Raw genomic sequence first — 23,760 nt, forward strand, 5'->3', positions numbered from 1 at the left:
AATCAACTTATGAGTTATTTTCTAAGTTAAAAATATTTGTGAATACCCAAAATATTAGGTAAGTTACCTATTTTCTTGAAAAAATTTAAACTATTTTTCACCCAAAAGTCCAAAACGTAAACTTATTTTCCAAGTATCTTATAACCAAACATTCACTTGGGGGAAAAACGAACTATGTTTTGCACTTACGGTCCATGGCCCAGCTACACAACAGTTCATTATGAGACGGGCCTTGAGTACAAGCCCAATTCCTAATTTTAGAATGAAACCTTCTTAAACTTATGAAATTGCACGTCTTGCCCATGCTCAATAACGAAACTTAACATTTATATTTACATATACCATATGGACCAAGTATCTTTTAACAATAATCATTGCATCGACAATGCTTAGAAATGAAAAACGAACCTAGGAATGAACTTTCGAAACTTTGCCCTCAATTGTTTTTCGGTTAATTAAATCCTCGGATGGATTATTAACATCCATGTTTCTATCTATGATCAGCCATGGTAATAGGAGATGATTGATGCATTTTGAATTTTTTTGTCAATCGATTCACTAGATCGTCATCAAGAGAGGATGTGCTAGGGTTTTCTAATGAGAGCATTTTTTTTCAATGACCTTATCTAGATATTGTGACCACTTAGGGCTTGCCTGGAATCCATAGAATAATTCGGGGGTAAATTTTAATTGGGTGATAATTACCGGGGAAGTTAATTACTTGGGTAATGGGTTCATTGATGATAGGTTTGGCATAAGGGTAATAATTACTGAGTAGATGTTTTACTCCCTTAATTATTACCCGGGGGGAGGGTGGGTAATGTATTACCCTTTCATGAGGGTAATAGATTCTGGAGGTGAATAATTACTCTCATGCCAAACATGGAAAATGCACCTTAACTATTACTCTCATATTCATTCCCCTCATTTTACCCTCAATCCAAGCAAGCCCTTAAACTCACAAATAGGATTATAGATCTAGTTGGACCATAAGCATTATACAACCAAGATATAAGAATTCGAGTTTATAAGTATTCTATCTGAGCTAATTCAAAGTTCATGTTTTTAATGTGTAAATGGATAAGCTTAATACTCAATACTTTCTAATAAAACTTATATTCTTTAACATAAAGCTCGAATACTTTATTACAAAACTCAGATTCTAAACTGTACAACATATAATAACTCTCCATTCTTTTTCATCGAGACTTATTTATCAATTTTTGCTCGGAAAAGGAAACTTTGTAAAATGGGCTAAGTCGGAAATCTTAAGAAAAAAATGAAAATTCACAGAGGTTATTTCTAAATGTCTCATAATGAAGGATGTCTAAATGTATGCACTTTTTAAGTTAATATATGAAGTTCATTATTGTCAAAAAAAAAAAAAAAAAAAAAAAAAAAAAAAAAGTGTCCCATACCAAGTGAATTTTTTGATAGGTAAATCCTATTTCAAGACAAAATATTGACAAAAGGATCGGATACAACTATATAAGACACCTTATATGAATTAAAAGTTTAAAACAAACCATGTATCCATTTTTACTACTTATACATTATATATAGTGCCAAGGAGTAAATTTTTTTTATTACCTAGTCATTTTATAAAGAGTAATTTAACTATGGAGTACATTTTTTGCGTTCATTCACTGCGATCGGTTATTAGGTTATTTAGACGTGGTAGACTAGTCATTTTGAGTACTGTTTGGGTCCTATTCCGTATAATGGGACAATGAAGAGAAGTTGGGCTAAAGACTTGATGAGCTTGTTAATTTGGCAAAAGAGAAGACGGTCCATGGGTCATGGGCAGCATGTCACGGGGAGCTGGAAAGAAGGCGCATTGGGTGAAGGACGGTTAAAACATCGATTCTAAACCCTATTAGAGTTCAAGGACCCGACCTAGATCCGTCAATCCCTCTATTACTAAGAGAATAAAAATTCTCTTAGTTTCCCCTCCAAAATGCATCAACCTTAATAAGTAAACAATTAAACTATTATCTTTTCCTTAAAATATAACCATATTATAATTATAATTATACTCTAATCTTTTAATTAAATTAAAAATTATAATTTTTTTTCATTATAATAAAACAAAATTGGTATTAAAGTATAAACTATACTCCGTAGGTTGCTAAGCTTTTAATAATGCAATAATGATTATAGGAAAAAATTTAAAACGTTAATCTTATTTGGTGTGAAAGCTATCAAATATTCTTTCTTATTATACCACTTAAGCATAGTACCAAGATCATTTAACGTCTTTTTACATTATTATCTAAAAAGCCGCGCATTTGCGCGGGAACTATACTAGTTTTATTTTTTTTAAAAAAAAGGAAAAAAAAAAGAAGGAAGATATTTTTACCAAATGAACCGTACAATTTAGCCGGGCCAGAATTCATTTGTTATCTTTGTCTTTCATCTCTCCGATTCTCAACTCAAAAAAACTCAAATTCATCAAATACTCAGCAACACAGTTGCATAAATTGGGTCTTCTCTTAGCTGAACCTCCGGCGTCCGGCGTCCGACGAACATTGCCAGTCCGACAATCGGCTTCTTCAGGTTCATGCTTTATTCAAATTAATTTAGGGTTTTTTTTTAGTTCAATTTGGGGATTAATACAACAATCAGTTCAGTTGTATACTTGTATGTTCCTCGTAACAGTAGCATAGCATAGTAGCCTCTAATTGTCAGATTATTAGGATGGAGTCAAGCCCAGTAATAGTTAAGCCTAAAATTTGGTTACTGCGTTCTAGAGCTACTCAGGTGCCGGACACATCTTATTCGGCTGGGGCTTTGTGTGTCTGTAAATCGGGTTTATTGATAAGTACAATATTTGGGGTATGTCCTAGAACAAAATGGGTCTCAAAGAAAAGGGTTGTTAGATACTTATCCAGGCCAGAAGATTTTGTGGTAACAGCATATGATCATACCCTCAGAAAATTTGATGTAAAATTGGTATACAAATGCACTGAATTCGGGATTTTGTTTTATCAAGTTGTTAAGAATGATGGGGATGAGTTTGAATGTGTGGATCTTGATAATGTCAATCAAGAACAATTCCCTGTCAAAAATGTATTTGCATACCTCCATCATAATTCGCTTTCGTATTCCACTCTAACTGCCATTGACAGTTATCCTTTCCCTCCTCCTAATTTAACGTTTCCTGATAACGTTTTCGACTCGATTGTTGCTCAATTGACAACCGATGAGGGAACCGATCTATATTTCGATACTATGGCTTGTGATCCGCCATATCGGATGGTTGAGAATACGGTGGATTTAGAATCATGCAATCAAGGAAATATTCGTTTAGATGGTCTACCTAAACCTAAAACTGAACGTCCTAAACTTGGCAACCCGGATGACGACATTCTTCCGGAAGTTTTATATCTGTATACGAAACTTCCCCTTTTACAGTTTTCGGGATTGGGATGTGATATGAAGACTGGATCGTCAGGTTGCTCTGTTTTCAAGATGGAAAACAATGAGTTGGTTGGATTAATACTGTTTAATCTAAATTCTTCTTGTTTTGCTGTGCCTTTGAGTGTCCTTCATCATTGTTATAGTAAGTTTAACAAAAGACGAAAAAGGGGAAGAGGTGAAAAAGGAGGTGGAGGTGGAGGTGGAGGTGGAGGTGGAGGTGGAGGTGGAGGTGGAGGTGGAGGTGGAGGTGGTGGAGGTGGAGGTGGAGGTGGAGGTGGAGGTGGAGGTGGAGGTGGAGGTCGAGGTCGAGGTCGAGGTGGAGGGAAAGGACAAGGAAGAAAAGGTCTCGGAGCAATTGGTAGCCATGGATGACTATGGTAAGGTGACTTTTTTCTAATTTTATTTAACAGTACTTACTCGTCTTTCCTTAATTTTGAATAATCTAGTGATCTTAAGTTTGTTGCAAGGCGCCCTCTGCAAATCAGTGTGTATTTATGATCATTCAAAGATCAAGTAATGCTTTTGGTTTCATCTCTAACCTTGTTGCCTTCGTTAAATCAGTTAAAGTTTATGTTATTCTCTGTGTTCTTCACATCAGTTTACGTTATTCTTTTTGCTGCCCATTTTATAGGAATGTGTTGTAATGTCCAAAGTATGGTCTAATGGATTTATGAGATGAAATGAATTTGTGACAATCAATCATTTAATCTATATATGATTGAAATGATGCATCAATTGTTCCTTTTTGTTGAATGAAATCAGTTAACGCATTCTTAAAGTTTGAACCACTGCTGATGCCCACCTTGACCAACATGCTTGACGGAGGGGTCCGTTAAGCTCGTTAGCGGGTGGTGGCCCAGCTACAACCTCTATTTCCTGTTGGAATCCTCACTTCTACTCCCCAACACCCTATCCACCTACGAAAACCCCTCCCATCTACTTATCTCTATTTCCCTTTGGTGGTTGGTGGTCGGGCGTTGGTGGTAGACGAAGGTTATGGGGGAAAGGGTTTTGGGTACCCTTGGGCCGTGAGAAGGTGGCAATACATTCCAGACAAAGTTAATAAAAATGGCAGCAAGTGAACCATCAACAAAGGAAATAGGAAAATTTCATTCCCTTTCCTGTAAACCACAAACCAAACAGACCCTTTATTATTTGCCTGATTGATCGTCGTATAAGCTCACATTGAGATTTTACTATTCTTTAAGCATATTAGAAGATTGGTCAACTTGCAAATCTTTTTAATAATTCTATTTTTTTCCTCCTCAGATTTGAGTCTACATTGTTGGTGGGGTTGCATTGCTGCAAACTAACAAGCGATAGCTAAAATCTCGGCTTTTTTTTTTTTTCTGAAGTTTGTGCTTACTGCTATCTTCTCTCACGACGGTCATGGTTCAAAGTTTTGTAAGCGAGAATGGACATACAACAAGCTTACTGCTATCTTCTCTTACGGTGGTCATGGTTCAAAGTTTTGGAAGCATGAATGGACATACGAACTTTTTGTGTCGATTATTTGGTGAATACCTTAACATGATGTCTCTTTGTCCGTGGTTACCGAATGACATATTTGAGATTGCAAAGCATTTGTCATGATCAATATATGACAGTGTCCTCAAAATGATGATGTCTTTTTGATTGCCTTTGATGTAGTTTTCTCTTGTGGCTCGGGTATTCTCTTAGACATTTCGAGGACATTGGTGTGCAAATTAGTGCTGTTTTTGCCATTTTATAAGATTTCTAAGAGATGGCTTTGGTTTAAACGGGGGCCTTTTGGTTTACTAGTCAGAAGTCGATTGTCGGGTTCCTGTATTGATTGCGGATGTTTTCTACAAATTTGTGCTTTACAGTTATACCAGCCTGGCTAACGAGCCTTATTTGCATTTCTCGAGAAAAATCTTTGGCTCTTTTTGGATTATATACATAGTCGATTATTGGCATGTATATAAACATATCATTGATTAGTTTCCGGTTCATTAACCAATATAGGCGAGAAGACTGAAAATTGCTTGCAAACTATTTGATTGAACAGAATTATGGAACCGAATATACAAACTTGCAAGACATGTTTATCATATACTCGTATCTACATAATTTTGTACTACATAGTAAAACCATTTCATGCTCGTAGACTAGTACAACCCAAAAACCTAGGTTTATATCTCGGTATATAGATCCTATACAAGTTTATTCATAATACTTTCCATCTTCGAAATACGTTTTATTTTTCACTATTTGGTTGTTTCTAGAATACCATTAATTATCTCACTTGTATTTCATCTTAGCTAAGACAATAAGCCGCTTGATCCACTTGCATCATGGTACACTCATATGTGGTTTTATTACTTAGACAAAACAATAAGTCTTGCTTCAACTTAACAACCCATCTACTATAGATGGTTAGCTTTCAAAAAACTAAGTCGTCTTGCTTCACACGGTTTGAAATAAGACGGATTAAAATGTCACCATTTTTGTAATAGAATGTAACCATTTAATGACAACTTTATAACTAAAGTTGTCACTTTTTAGCTTGAAAATAATGGTAACATTTTATCAGAAAATAGTACTCCCAACATTTAATTCGTAAAATGGCTTCATTTAATTCGTCTAATTTCAGACACGAAATAGCCCGTCTGAAATAAGAATTTGCCCTAATCCATAATCACTTGATCAGGTAGTCAATATTCCCTCCTCTGTTTTCTACATCTATTGTTCCGACAGGCGATGATGCATATACACTGTTCACCGATCTATACCTGGTAAGCAACATCCTAAGTGAAGAATCGAACGTTGAAAACACATTATGATCAACTCTCTCTTTTTCCCTCGACTCGCCCACTTCAGCTTCCGCTACTTGTGCTCGACAAATAGGGCAAGTAGAGTGGGAGCAAAGCCACATGTCGATGCATTCAACGTGGAACGCGTGAGAGCACCTTGGTAAGCTTCTACCGACTTCCTTACTCGCGAATATGCTCAAGCAAATCACGCATTCCAAAGGCGGTTCTTGCCCATTTGACCCGTATATGAATACGGGTATGGAGTCGATTACTGATAGATCGAGTCCTTGAGTTTTACTTGATTGGGAGGTTATGTCATATGTGTATGTGGTTGAGTGTTCCTGGCCGAGGCGGACTTGACTCAACACCCGTGCCATAGATATTGTGGCACGGGTTTGACGTTGTTGAGCCTCGGCCAGGAACCATAATACTTTATAATCTTCCCTTTCTACTACGGAGTATACTAAATCAAATTGATGATCATCAATTTTTGCGTTATCTTACGATCATCAATTTAAAAACATTTACTCCGTACTAGATTTGATTTAGTATACTCCGTACTTATGATCATCAATTTAAAAACATTCGTTATCTTTTCAAAGTGCTATGGTATGTTGAGCTAGTAATTTAGACGATTTATATTAACCTTATGATGTGAGTTTGAATCCGTTAGCATTAGTTTAACTCATGTTTCATTGTACACTAAGACCATCCCCATCCCCAAGTAGTGGTCGCGACCCGGTTTTATTCTTAATTTCACTTTACTTATCTTGACCTATTTTTACCCTCCCAAGCAAATCGTCATGACGTAGGTCATCAACCCAATCATTTTGCACTTTACAACATTCTCAATCATTTTCCACATTCTCTTTTTATAAGAATTTTATTATTTTTAAATTGTTCCACCAATAGAATTTAGACACATATGAGGTCACAAAAGTGGTCATTTTTGTTCAATTATGGTCACAATTTACAAGTTGACCTTTTATTGTATTTGGTCACCAATTAATTAACTTAATTAAGTCATTAACCATGACTAAGTAAGGTCATAACCAAGCAATTGACCTTGTTTGGAAAAGGTCTAAAAAAAGAAAACAATTAATTAAGCAATTGTTGTAAATGAAATGAATAATACAATGAACTAATATGTTTCGAAAAGTAACTTCTTATCATTGAAATCGGTTTATCATGCCGCCATAAAATAACTTGTTTATGATCTTATGGAATATTTATGTATGTTCATCTCTTTTGAAACGAGACAATAATTCCTCCGTTTAAATTCTGTATTTATCCAAAAATTTGAGATAAGTTGGTCGGAGTAAGTCATCCTCAAGATAACATATTTGTTTTAAGTTTAGAACATGTCAAATACTCCGTAACACTTTATTTGCATAAATAAGACAATACTCCGTATAATTTATTTTATGTAATTGTTTTAAATTTAAGACGAGTATTTTCGAATATACGGAAATTTGTAAGAGGGATGGTGTATATTTGGAGGAATTATTGACGAACTAGGAACCACTTAGCGTAAATTTGGAGGAGAAGGACGAAGAGGATTACTAGGATAAGACATAATATGGCCGCAAACATTACGTTGCTCTCGTATGAAATAATGCTCTCCTTAAGCATATTGAAAAAATTAAACCTACAAGGGCTACAACACAAAATCAACAATTATACTCCTTTTAATTGATTGACTAATGTAAAACAATAAGGACCCAAAATATGTAGTTATGGAGCTTTAAGGACCTTATTTATGAGAAGGAAGCTTTGAGGACCTCTATATGGATGTCCGTTAATTTTAACTGGTTTCCTTTGGGTTTTTTTTAGCATAGTCAGCCAATAATTAAGAAGAATGATTATATAATAGGAGTATGTGGGAAGTAAAAATGTTACTCGTATTCCTTTTATGTAATTTCTCTCATTTTATTTTATTTTATGATTTATCATATGTACCGAATATCTCTCTTTCTGTCTTTTTTAATTTAGACCTGGTAAATAGGTCAATTGGATCGAGTTTAGGTCAAGTCAGTTCGGAATGAATTATTTTTGGCTTGATTAGAACTTGAGTTGGGTCATTTTGGGTGTTTTGTATATTTTTGATGAGTTTGAGTAGTCATTTTGACTTTTTAGTAATGGTCAACTTATGGTTGAAATTCGGAGAATGGGTTTACCAAAAAGGGTCAAAAAGAGGTCAAGAGTCAACACGTAAGCTTGGTTCTTCTTATGAGCATAGTTGTTACATTTGTGAGGAATTTTAGCCTACAATTGTAATTATTCATATGCTTTATTGGCTAAAGATTTTGGGAAAAAAATTTCAAGACCAAAGTTAGTTACCAACTGAATAGACATATAACTTATAAAAAATTTGATGAAAATTAGAGAGCACTCCGCGATTTCTTTTTAAATAGTACAATAATTATAATTATTTTTTCAAAGCTATTCCCATCTTTGGCGGTTTTGGTCTAAATTATTAAGAGAATAGTAAAGTCAAAGACTACAAAAATCCGATTTTTTGTGAAACCATTTTGTTCATTAAATAATGTAAAAGATATTCCAACTTTTAAAAAAATTGTTTTAAAGCATTTTGAAAAAATAAAGATTTCAAATACAAGAAATAGTAGAAAATAAAATAAGTAATCAATCATTAAGAAGAAGACAATGCACTTGAAGTTAGCATATGAGTAACGGACGTTATGTTGAGGTCCTTATAGCTAGCCAATTATAAATCAGGTCCTTATAGCTATGTTTTCTCATAATTGGGGTCCTTCCTCTATACTTAACTCACTTTTAATTAAATATGGTATGTAAAGAGAAAAGAAGAATGATATTGAAAGCAAAGTGCATTTACACTATATAGAGTTGTTATAGACCGTATAAAATGAACGCAAAAAATCCAGCGGTAAAAAATTCTACCAAGCTATTGATTTAACCCAAAAAAACACAAATTTTTGTTAAAGACGGGTATAAAATTTTGTCGAATGGATGGATGAAATAAAAAGCGGCAGAATAACGCCTAGAGAATGACAAATTCTTGTCTCATACAACTATATGTGGTAATATTTAACCAGTTTTACACTTAAAACGGATATAATCGTCTTAAAGAAGACCAATTGAAGACGAAATGGAGAATGAGTTATAAACTCATAGGATACCATGAATGAAGATTATAAGGTAGAAAGATGAGTAAATTCTAAGTAAGTGAAAGTAGCTAAGTACGTACGTAGAGCGTGCCTTTTGTAGTTTTGTGTGTAATACTAATATAATCCCTCCAATTCAGTGTTTTCTTCCATTTGTTTTGGGGCACAAGAATTAAGGAGGGAGTTAAAAAATGAATAAAGAAAGATGGTGGGGTTTGTAGATTGGAGAGAGGAATGAATAATTGGGAATTAAATAAGGAATTGTGAGTTATGTGGGGTATGGTGAGAGGAGAGAGAGATGAATAAAATAAGAGTAAAAGTTAGGTGGGGTTTGATAATGGAGAAATGAATGAATAAAATAAGAGTAAAAAGTTTCCAAAATAAGAAAGGGGAAGAAAACCTGAATAATCCGTTTAAGGAAATAGGGAAGAAAACAGTGAATTGGAGGGAGTAATATATACTAATATAAATAGTGTCAAGTTTTCATCAAAGTCAAAAGTTGGAGAGGAAATAAAGGACTCGTCAAGCTAACGGCAGACATGCGACCATCAATGATCTTTGCTGAATTTTTTTAATGTGTATATTGTAGATCCCAATCTTCCAAGGAATAAGAGGAATCACTATTAATTATTCTGTGAGACGATCTTATATAATGTAAGAAATTGAAAATGATCCATAATATGCAAAACAAAACAAAAAACGACAATTACGGCTTTATCTATAAACTGGGAAGAAAAAGAAGATGTGATGACGTGGACCCATAGGCTTAAAATAGTTTGAAACCGAACTCAAAAGTCCAATTAATTTGTCTAATAATCCTATTTAGCCAAAAAAATCTCTAGAGGCCAAACAAATAATTTTTGAGTCGGGTCGGAAATAGACTAAAACAAATTGTATACTTTAGTCTAAATCGTTACGAAGAGATCCGAACACCTGATTGTGATACTAAGGCATACTCACGCTAGTAACGGGTTTTGGTAAAAACTATCATCGGTTTCAGAAGAAGACAAAAAAGTATTGATTATAAGGTTATTACTTATTATACACTTTAATTTGAGTCGCTCAAGAGTTCATACCAAAGCACATTTTTTTTTCGCCCATTTTTGCTACCATGTGTCCAGGGCCAATTCAAGGCATATCATTCCGATTTCACGCACAAAAAGCTAGTATACACTGCTGTGTCATTTCAAGAGTTACCCTATTCGATTTCAACCCAAAATAACACGTATTATAACATTTTTAACGAGTCTCCGATTTCCGCTCAAGATTGGTTTATCGCACTCTAGCAGCCTCAAATGTCCTCTGTTGTTTCTCACATTTTGTGAGACCGCTTTGTCTGACCCGAGAAATCATTCGTGTAATTTACGGATATTTTTGTTCCGAGACCACAAAATCCCAAAAAACTTGTATCACTTCAAATTGAGGCGTTCGGGAGGCTGTAGGAGGTCGTGCTTCTTTATCTCCCGATTTTTCTACCATGTGTCAAGGGTCGATTCAGGAGTTACCCTATTCGATTTCAACCCCAAATAACATACTCCTTCCTAGTCAATCATTTCTTCCCTCTTTCCTTTTCAACGTTAGTAGGATTTTCGTCCCTCTTTCCCTTTTTAGAATGTTTTATGTGGTCTAAATTTAATTGCATGTGGGGTAGAGAGTTTTGTGTGGTCCAAAATCAATTCCTTATTTCTTGTGCGAGTAGTAGAGGGGAAGAAATGATTGACTAGGAGGGAGTATATTATAACATTTTTAACGAGTCTCCGATTTCCGCCGAAGGTTGATTTATCCCACACAGGTAGCCTCAAATATCCTTTGTTGTTTCTCAAATTTTGTGAGTTCGCTTTATCTGACCCAAAAAATCATTCGTGTGATTTTCCGATGTTTTTGTTCCGGGACCTTAAAATCCTAAAAAAAGTTTATTAAACACTTAAATTTTAGTCATTCGGGAGGCTCTACATCTACATGGTCGTGTTCTCTTTTCTCCCGGTTTTTCTACCAATTTTAAAAGGTCGTTCGAGGAGCTAACCTATTTGAATTCAACTCCAAAAAAACAAGTAGTATAAAATTTTTAACGAGTCTCCGATTTTCACCGAAGATTGGTTTATCGCACAATAGCAGCCTCAAACGTCCTCTGTTGCTTCTCAAATTTTGTGAGGCTACTTTATGTGACCCGAAAAATCATCCGTATGATTTACAAACATTTTTGTTCCGGAACCTAAAAATCTCAAAAAACGTGTATTATACACTTCGATTTGAGGCGTTCGGGAGGCTGTAGGGGGCCGTGTTTCTTTATCTCCCGTTTTTTTCTACCATGTGTCAAGGGTCGTTTCAGGAGTTATCATATACGATTTCAACCTCAAATAACAATTATTATAACATTTTTAACGAGTTTTCGATATCCGCCCAAGACTGGTTTATCGCACACTCGCAGCGTCAAATATCCTTTGTTGCTTCTCAAATTTGTGAGGTCGATTTGTCTTACGTGAGAAATCATCCGTCTAATTTACGGACTTTTTTGTTCCAGGACCTTAAAATTCCAAAAAAAAACATGTCTTAAACACTTAAATTTGAGTCTTTGGAGAGGCTCTACATGGTCGTGTTCTTTTTTCTCCCGGTTTTTCTACAATGTTTAAAAGGTCGTTTAGAAGTTAACCTATTCGACTTCAACTCCAAAAAACAAAGTATTATAAATTTTTTAACGAGTCTCCAATTTCCACCTAAGATTGGTTTATCGCATACTAGCAGCCTCAAACGTCCTCTGTTTCTTCTCAAATTTTGTGAGGCTACTTTATCTGACCCGAAATATCAGCTATGTGATTTACAAACATTTTTGTTCCGGAACATTAAAATCCCAAAAAACGTGTATTATACACTTCAATTTGAGGCGTTCGGGAGATTGTAGGGGGTCGTGTTTCTTTATCTTTCGGTTTTTCTACCATGTGTCAAGGGTCGATTCAGGAGTTACACTATTCGATTTCAACCCCAAATAACAATTATTATAACATTTTTAACGAGTATCCGATTTCCGCCCAAGACTGATATATCGCACACTGGAAGGCTCAAATGTTCTCTTTTGCTTCTCAAATTTTGTGAGTCTGTTTTGTCTGACCGATAAATCACCCATGTGATTTACAAACATTTTTATTTCATGACCTTAAAATCACAAAAAACGTGTATTATATATACACACTTAAATTTGAACCGTCCGTGAGGTTGTACGAGGTCGTGTTTCTTTATCTTCCAGTTTTCCTACGATGTGACAAGGGTCGCTTCAGAAGTTACCATATTCGATTTCAACCCCAAATAACACGTATAATAACATTTTTAACGACTATCCGATTTTCGCCCAAAATTGGTTTATCGCACTCTGGTAGCCTCAAATGTCCTTTGATGTTTCTCAAATTTTGTGAGGCCGCTTTGTCTGACCCGAAAAATCATCCGTGTGATTTACGGATATTTTTGTTACGGGACCTTAAAATCTCAAAAAACGTGTATTACAACACTTCAATTTGAGGCTTTCGGGAGATTGTATGGGGTCGTCTTTATTTAACTCCCGGTTTTTCTACCATGTGTAAAGGATCGCTTGGAGCTACCATGTCCTACCAAGTGTGAAACGTCATTCCAAGAGTTATCCTATTCGATTTCAATCCTAAATAACATGTATTATAATATTTCTAACGAGTCTCCGGATTCCGCTCAAGATTGGTTTATCGCACTCTAGCAGCCTCAAATATCCTCTGTTGTTTCTCAAATTTTGTGAGGCCGTTTTGTCCGACCCGAGAAATCATTTGTTTTTTGAGGCATTCCAGAGGTCGTAGAGGATCGTGTTTTTTTATCGCCGGATTTTTTTACCATGTGTCAAGGGTCGCTTCAGGAGTTATCATATTCGATCTCAATCCCAAATAACAAGTATTATAAATTTTTTAACGAGTCTCCGATTTCCACCCAAGACTGGTTTATCGCACACTAGCAGCCTCAAGCGTTTTTTATCCGGAGCCTTAAAATCCCAAAAAACGTGTATTATAATACACTTCAATTTGAGGCGTTCGGGAGGCTGTAAGAGGTCGTGTGTTTTTATCTCTCGGTTTTTCTACCATGTGTCAAGGGTCGCTTCAGGAGTTAGACTATTCGATTTCAACCTAAATAACAATTATTATAACATTTTTAACGAGTTTTCGATTTTCGTCAAAGACTGTTTTATCGCACACTGGCAGCCTTAAACGTTCTCTCGGTTTAAGGCAAGACTCGAACTCGTCGATCTTAAAAAGATTGAAACAATAAGTTTCTCTCTCTAGAAAATATTTTTTCTTAAACTTGGATGATTACAAATGAGGAAGTCTTAGTCCTTATATACGCCGAAATGCCTTGGCCTCCAAGACTACATTTGACTAAGGTGCATGAATTCTAAGGTGCATGAATCTTAGTTTTGACTAAGAGAAAAACAAGGTAAAACTTTTGTAGAAAACTAGGAAAGACTTTTAGAAAACTAGGTGCATGAATTTAGATGGTTCATTGAACCATCTCACTAAGCATCTTCCACGGCCTTGGGCCTGATTTGTCTCAATTGGGCTCTTGAATTGTGATCATGCAAACTTCTTGACCTTTGTTGGATCCAAACCACTTGATTGGTTAAAATTGGGCATTTTCTTTCGAGCCAATCTCACGGTCCATAGGACCTCCCAATTCAAGTACCAGATCATTTAGAGTGTCGATATCCGTATTACTTGGACCACACGGTTCTTAGTGCATTCCCACGCGGGTCTCGTTTTCTTGAGTCGAGATCATGCATACTTCTTTGAATTTTTGGATCCAACAGCACCTTCACAGCTATTCAATTATTCATAAACTTATCTTGAATTTTATGATGCGTAGTCATTTATTAACCGTCTTGCCATCCGCATATTTTGTGAGTTCTAGGATGATTGATGTATAGAACTCACAAACTTGACTAATTTTTCAAACCTTATTCAAACAAGTTGAAAATACTAAAAATTAAGTTGATTTCCTCTTGAATCTTCTTGGTGCCGCCGACCAGATGCCCCACATGGTTTCAAGTCGGTTCCCATGGATCTCGGGTCTTGATTGCACATATTTCCCTTTCTTTAATTGAGCCCATCCATATTTGATGTGTAAATAATGCATTATTTGGGCTTGAGATCACTTGGTCTTGATGCGTAAAGCGGAGCGGAAGACTTAATTGTGGATTCAAGTGAGGCGAGAGATCCGAATGCACTAGGTGCAACCCGACCAAATCGTTCCACTTGAGGGTAATAAAGAAGGATAATTGGTTTAAGGTTGTTTGTTTTTGTGTTTTCTTTTGTGCAGGAATAAAAGGGATATTTGTTTCGATATTTTCTGAAGAGATCGAACCAATGGGATATTTGCTATCGTTAGACCTATAACGATAACAATGGGGGAATTACTCGAAACGCGTCAAGTAATTCAACTCAAACTTCGGAACGCGTCCTTGGTTTAAGGCAAGACTCGAACTCATCGATCTTAAAAATATTGAAACAATGAGTTTCTCTCTCTAGAAAGGGGTTTTCTTAAACTTGGATGATTACAAATTAACTCTGCAATGGTATATCATTGCATGAAACTAATTTATGACATTAAATTACAATTAAGCGATGTAAAAATGTAAAATCTAATTAAAACGCATATAACCTTATAAAAAAAAACAGGTAAAAACAATATACTACGCTCTTAAAAAGACGATTTACGAATAATTAGACTAATATTTTTCTTACTTTTAATAAAAAAAAATACTTAAAAATTGTTACGTCCTTTAAAATATACACCATATTTAGAGTGTAACTGATGAAGAATAATATAAAAAACAGATTTACGTAATTTTAGGGTGTAAATGATGACAATAATTATGTTAAAGACTGCATAAGAAGCAGATTTGCGTAATTTTAGAGTGTAACTGATGAAAAATAATATTTATGGAAATGGAAATGATTGCATTATAAAATATAGATTTTAATGAAAAAGTCATAAGTATGCATTTTAATTAAAAGATTTGAGGTTAATTATAAATATATTGATTGAAAAGATAATAATGTAATGAATTTTTTTTACTTGTTACCTTATTTAGCTAGATGCCTTTTGGAGGGAAAACTAAGAGAATTTTTATTCTCTTAGTAGCAGGGGGATGAAGAGAAGTTGGGCTAAAGACTTGATGAGCTTGTTAATTCGGCAAAAGAGAAGACGGTCCATGGGTCATGGGCAACAGGTCACTGGGAGCTGGAAAGAAGGCCCATTGGGTCAAGGACGGTTAAAAAAAAAAGGAAAAAAAAAAAGAAGATAGTCGGGCCAGAATTCATCTGTTATCTTTGTCTTTCATCTCTCCGATTCTCAACTCATAAACTCAAATACTTGAAATACTCAGCAACACAGTTGCATAAATTGGGTCTTCTCTTAGCTGAACCAAGAAAATGAAAAACGAAGAAAATGAAAAACGAAGAACCCTAATTTAAAATAATTTGCAAAATTACAATGGTTATATCAAATAGAGGAACAAAAAAGAAGAGATAGAATAATTACCTGAACTTGAAAAAAAAGTTGAAATAAGAAATGGGAATCAGATTAATGGAATGAAGAGAGAGAGAGATTGAGATTGAGAATTAAAATTGGTGAAATTGAAAATTAATTGAGATGCTTATGAATGAATGAATTAGAAACATACTAGTTTTAAACCCGTGCAAAATTGCACGGGTATGTATTTGGGCCAAAATTAATGTTTTTTGATGTATATTTGTTTTTGCATTTCTATTGTACCTATCATTGTCACCTACCAATTTTGGTGTGCGGGCCGATAGTTGGATGCTTAGAGTTTTATATTCCAAGTACATATGCCGTTATTATTGTTTTTTGAAAAAGAAAATTTGTACCCTGTACTTTTAAAAAATTATGTTATGATTTTGTGGTACAATAATATTAACAAAAATACATGTAGTTTATTTTTGTAATTCATTTCCGTTGTATGTTCGATCCCGTATATTACTGTAATTCCTTCCTGAAATTATGTAATTTTATTGTGTAATTTTGTTTTAAAAATTATGTAATTTAATCACATTTACTCGCATTTGTAATTAATTCTGCGTAAATGTTATGCATTTTCTTTACACGGAATGTATTAAATTTTATCATAATATTAATTCGAAGAAGTATTCCATAAGATGATTTTATATAATTTGTTGCGAGACGGAATTTATCGCATGTTTGAAAAGAGGGATATCTTAATAATTAAATACGTTGCACACTCATGGGTCCCACCATAACCTGAATTTTCCAAAAAATAAAAAATGCATTTATGACGTGGCGCATTGCTCAATGAGTATTGTCTTCCTCAATTTATATAGATAAGATAAGAGAGGGGTTAAGGGAATTAAAGGAAGAAAAATACAACTTATAGTGACAATTTGAAATGAATGGCTGAGATCTTCACTTGTTGCTTCCAAACCTGATGTGGTAGTTAGTTTTAAACCAAACCAACTATATTGATAGCAAGTTTTTAAAGAAATTTTACTTTCGTAACAGGTAAAATCTGAACTATACGTGGTAGCAGTTATAAAAAAACCCTAAATAATTTGATAAAAGCTAACCTGGAAATGACTACCTGAAATTGGCGACCCGAACCCAGTTGACACGTTTGTGAGGTCTACTCCACCCTCCTTATTTATCGTTTCTAGGCCCAAACCATTTTACTTTTTGTCTCATTCATATATTTAACCGCTTTTTTATCTTTAAGACTCATAATCATGTATGTCTTAAACACGAGCTGAAAAAAAAACACATGGATAAACTTGGACCTTCGGATTTAATTTACATCATTGTGCAACGTGCGATAGATAATTTGTTAATGATGATAAAGACGATGTTAGGTTCAAATTCCGAATCAACACAGTAGTTCTAAACTTTTAGCTATAATTCTAATCATTTTTTTTATAATCAACTTATGAGTTATTTTCTAAGTTAAAAATATTTGTGAATACCCAAAATATTAGGTAAGTTACCTATTTTCTTGAAAAAATTTAAACTATTTTTCACCCAAAAGTCCAAAACGTAAACTTATTTTCCAAGTATCTTATAACCAAACATTCACTTGGGGGAAAAACGAACTATGTTTTGCACTTACGGTCCATGGCCCAGCTACACAACAGTTCATTATGAGACGGGCCTTGAGTACAAGCCCAATTCCTAATTTTAGAATGAAACCTTCTTAAACTTATGAAATTGCACGTCTTGCCCATGCTCAATAACGAAACTTAACATTTATATTTACATATACCATATGGACCAAGTATCTTTTAACAATAATCATTGCATCGACAATGCTTAGAACAGAAACGAACCTAGGAATGAACTTTCGAAACTTTGCCCTCAATTGTTTTTCGGTTAATTAAATCCTCGGATGGATTATTAACATCCATGTTTCTATCTATGATCAGCCATGGTAATAGGAGATGATTGATGCATTTTGAATTTTTTTGTCAATCGATTCACTAGATCGTCATCAAGAGAGGATGTGCTAGGGTTTTCTAATGAGAGCATTTTTTTTCAATGACCTTATCTAGATATTGTGACCACTTAGGGCTTGCCTGGAATCCATAGAATAATTCGGGGGTAAATTTTAATTGGGTGATAATTACCGGGGAAGTTAATTACTTGGGTAATGGGTTCATTGATGATAGGTTTGGCATAAGGGTAATAATTACTGAGTAGATGTTTTACTCCCTTAATTATTACCCGGGGGGAGGGTGGGTAATGTATTACCCTTTCATGAGGGTAATAGATTCTGGAGGTGAATAATTACTCTCATGCCAAACATGGAAAATGCACCTTAACTATTACTCTCATATTCATTCCCCTCATTTTACCCTCAATCCAAGCAAGCCCTTAAACTCACAAATAGGATTATAGATCTAGTTGGACCATAAGCATTATACAACCAAGATATAAGAATTCGAGTTTATAAGTATTCTATCTGAGCTAATTCAAAGTTCATGTTTTTAATGTGTAAATGGATAAGCTTAATACTCAATACTTTCTAATAAAACTTATATTCTTTAACATAAAGCTCGAATACTTTATTACAAAACTCAGATTCTAAACTGTACAACATATAATAACTCTCCATTCTTTTTCATCGAGACTTATTTATCAATTTTTGCTCGGAAAAGGAAACTTTGTAAAATGGGCTAAGTCGGAAATCTTAAGAAAAAAATGAAAATTCACAGAGGTTATTTCTAAATGTCTCATAATGAAGGATGTCTAAATGTATGCACTTTTTAAGTTAATATATGAAGTTCATTATTGTCAAAAAAAAAAAAAAAAAAAAAAGTGTCCCATACCAAGTGAATTTTTTGATAGGTAAATCCTATTTCAAGACAAAATATTGACAAAAGGATCGGATACAACTATATAAGACACCTTATATGAATTAAAAGTTTAAAACAAACCATGTATCCATTTTTACTACTTATACATTATATATAGTGCCAAGGAGTAAATTTTTTTTATTACCTAGTCATTTTATAAAGAGTAATTTAACTATGGAGTACATTTTTTGCGTTCATTCACTGCAGTCGGTTATTAGGTTATTTAGACGTGGTAGACTAGTCATTTTGAGTACTGTTTGGGTCCTATTCCGTATAATGGGACAATGAAGAGAAGTTGGGCTAAAGACTTGATGAGCTTGTTAATTTGGCAAAAGAGAAGACGGTCCATGGGTCATGGGCAGCATGTCACGGGGAGCTGGAAAGAAGGCGCATTGGGTGAAGGACGGTTAAAACATCGATTCTAAACCCTATTAGAGTTCAAGGACCCGACCTAGATCCGTCAATCCCTCTATTACTAAGAGAATAAAAATTCTCTTAGTTTCCCCTCCAAAATGCATCAACCTTAATAAGTAAACAATTAAACTATTATCTTTTCCTTAAAATATAACCATATTATAATTATAATTATACTCTAATCTTTTAATTAAATTAAAAATTATAATTTTTTTTCATTATAATAAAACAAAATTGGTATTAAAGTATAAACTATACTCCGTAGGTTGCTAAGCTTTTAATAATGCAATAATGATTATAGGAAAAAATTTAAAACGTTAATCTTATTTGGTGTGAAAGCTATCAAATATTCTTTCTTATTATACCACTTAAGCATAGTACCAAGATCATTTAACGTCTTTTTACATTATTATCTAAAAAGCCGCGCATTTGCGCGGGAACTATACTAGTTTTATTTTTTTTAAAAAAAAGGAAAAAAAAAAGAAGGAAGATATTTTTACCAAATGAACCGTACAATTTAGCCGGGCCAGAATTCATTTGTTATCTTTGTCTTTCATCTCTCCGATTCTCAACTCAAAAAACTCAAATTCATCAAATACTCAGCAACACAGTTGCATAAATTGGGTCTTCTCTTAGCTGAACCTCCGGCGTCCGGCGTCCGACGAACATTGCCAGTCCGACAATCGGCTTCTTCAGGTTCATGCTTTATTCAAATTAATTTAGGGTTTTTTTTTAGTTCAATTTGGGGATTAATACAACAATCAGTTCAGTTGTATACTTGTATGTTCCTCGTAACAGTAGCATAGCATAGTAGCCTCTAATTGTCAGATTATTAGGATGGAGTCAAGCCCAGTAATAGTTAAGCCTAAAATTTGGTTACTGCGTTCTAGAGCTACTCAGGTGCCGGACACATCTTATTCGGCTGGGGCTTTGTGTGTCTGTAAATCGGGTTTATTGATAAGTACAATATTTGGGGTATGTCCTAGAACAAAATGGGTCTCAAAGAAAAGGGTTGTTAGATACTTATCCAGGCCAGAAGATTTTGTGGTAACAGCATATGATCATACCCTCAGAAAATTTGATGTAAAATTGGTATACAAATGCACTGAATTCGGGATTTTGTTTTATCAAGTTGTTAAGAATGATGGGGATGAGTTTGAATGTGTGGATCTTGATAATGTCAATCAAGAACAATTCCCTGTCAAAAATGTATTTGCATACCTCCATCATAATTCGCTTTCGTATTCCACTCTAACTGCCATTGACAGTTATCCTTTCCCTCCTCCTAATTTAACGTTTCCTGATAACGTTTTCGACTCGATTGTTGCTCAATTGACAACCGATGAGGGAACCGATCTATATTTCGATACTATGGCTTGTGATCCGCCATATCGGATGGTTGAGAATACGGTGGATTTAGAATCATGCAATCAAGGAAATATTCGTTTAGATGGTCTACCTAAACCTAAAACTGAACGTCCTAAACTTGGCAACCCGGATGACGACATTCTTCCGGAAGTTTTATATCCGTATACGAAACTTCCCCTTTTACGCTTTTCGGGATTGGGATGTGATATGAAGACTGGATCGTCAGGTTGCTCTGTTTTCAAGATGGAAAACAATGAGTTGGTTGGATTAATACTGTTTAATCTAAATTCTTCTTGTTTTGCTGTGCCTTTGAGTGTCCTTCATCATTGTTATAGTAAGTTTAACAAAAGACGAAAAAGGGGAAGAGGTGAAAAAGGAGGTGGAGGTGGAGGTGGAGGTGGAGGTGGAGGTGGAGGTGGAGGTGGTGGAGGTGGAGGTGGAGGTGGAGGTGGAGGTGGAGGTGGAGGTCGAGGTCGAGGTCGAGGTGGAGGGAAAGGACAAGGAAGAAAAGGTCTCGGAGCAATTGGTAGCCATGGATGACTATGGTAAGGTGACTTTTTTCTAATTTTATTTAACAGTACTTACTCGTCTTTCCTTAATTTTGAATAATCTAGTGATCTTAAGTTTGTTGCAAGGCGCCCTCTGCAAATCAGTGTGTATTTATGATCATTCAAAGATCAAGTAATGCTTTTGGTTTCATCTCTAACCTTGTTGCCTTCGTTAAATCAGTTAAAGTTTATGTTATTCTCTGTGTTCTTCACATCAGTTTACGTTATTCTTTTTGCTGCCCATTTTATAGGAATGTGTTGTAATGTCCAAAGTATGGTCTAATGGATTTATGAGATGAAATGAATTTGTGACAATCAATCATTTAATCTATATATGATTGAAATGATGCATCAATTGTTCCTTTTTGTTGAATGAAATCAGTTAACGCATTCTTAAAGTTTGAACCACTGCTGATGCCCACCTTGACCAACATGCTTGACGGAGGGGTCCGTTAAGCTCGTTAGCGGGTGGTGGCCCAGCTACAACCTCTATTTCCTGTTGGAATCCTCACTTCTACTCCCCAACACCCTATCCACCTACGAAAACCCCTCCCATCTACTTATCTCTATTTCCCTTTGGTGGTTGGTGGTCGGGCGTTGGTGGTAGACGAAGGTTATGGGGGAAAGGGTTTTGGGTACCCTTGGGCCGTGAGAAGGTGGCAATACATTCCAGACAAAGTTAATAAAAATGGCAGCAAGTGAACCATCAACAAAGGAAATAGGAAAATTTCATTCCCTTTCCTGTAAACCACAAACCAAACAGACCCTTTATTATTTGCCTGATTGATCGTCGTATAAGCTCACATTGAGATTTTACTATTCTTTAAGCATATTAGAAGATTGGTCAACTTGCAAATCTTTTTAATAATTCTATTTTTTTCCTCCTCAGATTTGAGTCTACATTGTTGGTGGGGTTGCATTGCTGCAAACTAACAAGCGATAGCTAAAATCTCGGCTTTTTTTTTTTTTCTGAAGTTTGTGCTTACTGCTATCTTCTCTCACGACGGTCATGGTTCAAAGTTTTGTAAGCGAGAATGGACATACAACAAGCTTACTGCTATCTTCTCTTACGGTGGTCATGGTTCAAAGTTTTGGAAGCATGAATGGACATACGAACTTTTTGTGTCGATTATTTGGTGAATACCTTAACATGATGTCTCTTTGTCCGTGGTTACCGAATGACATATTTGAGATTGCAAAGCATTTGTCATGATCAATATATGACAGTGTCCTCAAAATGATAATGTCTTCTTGATTGCCTTTGATGTAGTTTTCTCTTGTGGCTCTGGTATTCTATTGACATTTCGAGGACAATTGTGTGCAAATTAGTGCTGTTTTTGCCATTTTATAAGATTTCTAAGAGATGGCTTTGGTTTAAACGGGGACCTTTTGGTTTACAGTAGGTCAGAAGTCGATTGTCGGGTTCCTGTATTGATTGCGGATGTTTTCTACAAATTTGTGCTTTACAGTTATACCAGCCTGGCTAACGAGCCTTATTTGCATTTCTCGGGAAAAATCTTTGGCTCTTTTTGGATTATATACATAGTTGATTATTGGCATGTATATAAACATATCATTGATTAATTTCCGGTTCATTAACCAATATAAGCGAGAAGACTGAAAATTGCTTGCAAACTATTTGATTGAACAGAATTATGGAACCGAATATACAATCTTGCACGACTTTTTGTACTGCATAGTAGAATGATTTCATGCTCGTAGACTAGTACAACCCAAAAACCTAGGTTTATATCTCCGTATCTATATCTATATCTATATCTATATCTATATCTATATAAAACTATAATACAAGAACCACTAAACACTAATTTGGATATGTGGCGCTTTTCTATGCGATTTTTTCCCGCCTAACGATTTAACCTAAATTGATCTACCCACAGCCGTCTATCTCCTCTTCCTGTGGATCTCTTAATAATCTTAACCTTATTTGCTCACATATACAGAGTAATATCTTTTCCTAATATATCTCTTAATATTCTCCTCTGCCACTCTCCTTGATCTTTAAGGCCCTGTTCTTTTGGACTTAAAGTCACTTAATATAAGTTGATTCGATCCTATAAATTCGATTTAGTTGATTCGGAAGTTGATTGATTCTATAAGTTGATTCGATCCTATAAGTTGATTCGATTCGAATCTTATAAGTTCGATTCGAGATCCTATAAGTTGATTCGATTCGATCCTATACCTCACTTAATTTAAGTTAACTTCGATCCTATAAGTTAAGTTAAGTTGATTCGATTCGATCCAATAAGTTGATTCGATCCTATAAGTTGATTCGATTGATTCAATTCAGATCCTATAAATTCAGTTTAGTTCAGATCAAATAAGTTTCAGTCCAAAAGAACAGGGCCTTACACAAGCTCACTTGGCAGTTTGTGAACCACCATTGCCCACTTCTCGATTTGCCTTAATAACAACAGTATTCTTCTTGAACATTTTTATGAGTTTGTCTCTAATATTGTTGTATCTTAAGCTTCTCTTTGTTTCCCATTGTCAAATTCCTTCATATGACTCCGTGTTAAATTGTTCAACGCCCGATATTTTGGCTATTTGCTAATTCTCGCTAATACTAGAAGCAATTTCCCATTTAAAGTTTTTACTGCTTTGCACTGTAGAAGGGTTTGTCTCAGCTTTAATTAGGACGACTCTTTTTTCCTATGTACTAGTTGTTGTACGGCGCGCGAAACCC

General features: G+C 34.9%; 2 protein-coding genes across 4 annotated transcripts; both read left to right on the forward strand.

Annotated features, from left to right (window-relative positions):
* The first annotated feature begins 2,390 nt into the window (after positions 1 to 2,390).
* Positions 2,391 to 5,270, forward strand: LOC141610662 (uncharacterized). 2 transcript variants are annotated; one of them, XM_074428860.1, is made up of 2 exons: positions 2,391 to 3,802; positions 4,690 to 5,270. In XM_074428860.1, exon 1 carries the CDS (start codon positions 2,698 to 2,700, stop codon positions 3,790 to 3,792), a length of 1,095 nt encoding a protein of 364 aa, XP_074284961.1. In that variant the 5' UTR covers positions 2,391 to 2,697; the 3' UTR covers positions 3,793 to 3,802; positions 4,690 to 5,270. The 2 variants fall into 2 exon arrangements, with proteins under 2 accessions (XP_074284961.1, XP_074284960.1); XM_074428859.1 differs by having other exon boundaries at positions 2,391 to 3,797.
* A 14,369-nt stretch (positions 5,271 to 19,639) lies between these two features.
* LOC141610663 (uncharacterized) lies at positions 19,640 to 22,429 on the forward strand. Of its 2 annotated transcripts, none has more exons than XM_074428863.1 (2): positions 19,640 to 21,052; positions 21,940 to 22,429. In XM_074428863.1, exon 1 carries the CDS (start codon positions 19,972 to 19,974, stop codon positions 21,040 to 21,042), a length of 1,071 nt encoding a protein of 356 aa, XP_074284964.1. In that variant the 5' UTR covers positions 19,640 to 19,971; the 3' UTR covers positions 21,043 to 21,052; positions 21,940 to 22,429. The 2 variants fall into 2 exon arrangements, with proteins under 2 accessions (XP_074284964.1, XP_074284963.1); XM_074428862.1 differs by having other exon boundaries at positions 19,641 to 21,047.
* Positions 22,430 to 23,760: the final 1,331 nt, after the last annotated feature.

This window comes from Silene latifolia, chromosome 11, assembly GCF_048544455.1.
Source record: "Silene latifolia isolate original U9 population chromosome 11, ASM4854445v1, whole genome shotgun sequence".
Lineage (NCBI taxonomy): Eukaryota > Viridiplantae > Streptophyta > Magnoliopsida > Caryophyllales > Caryophyllaceae > Silene > Silene latifolia.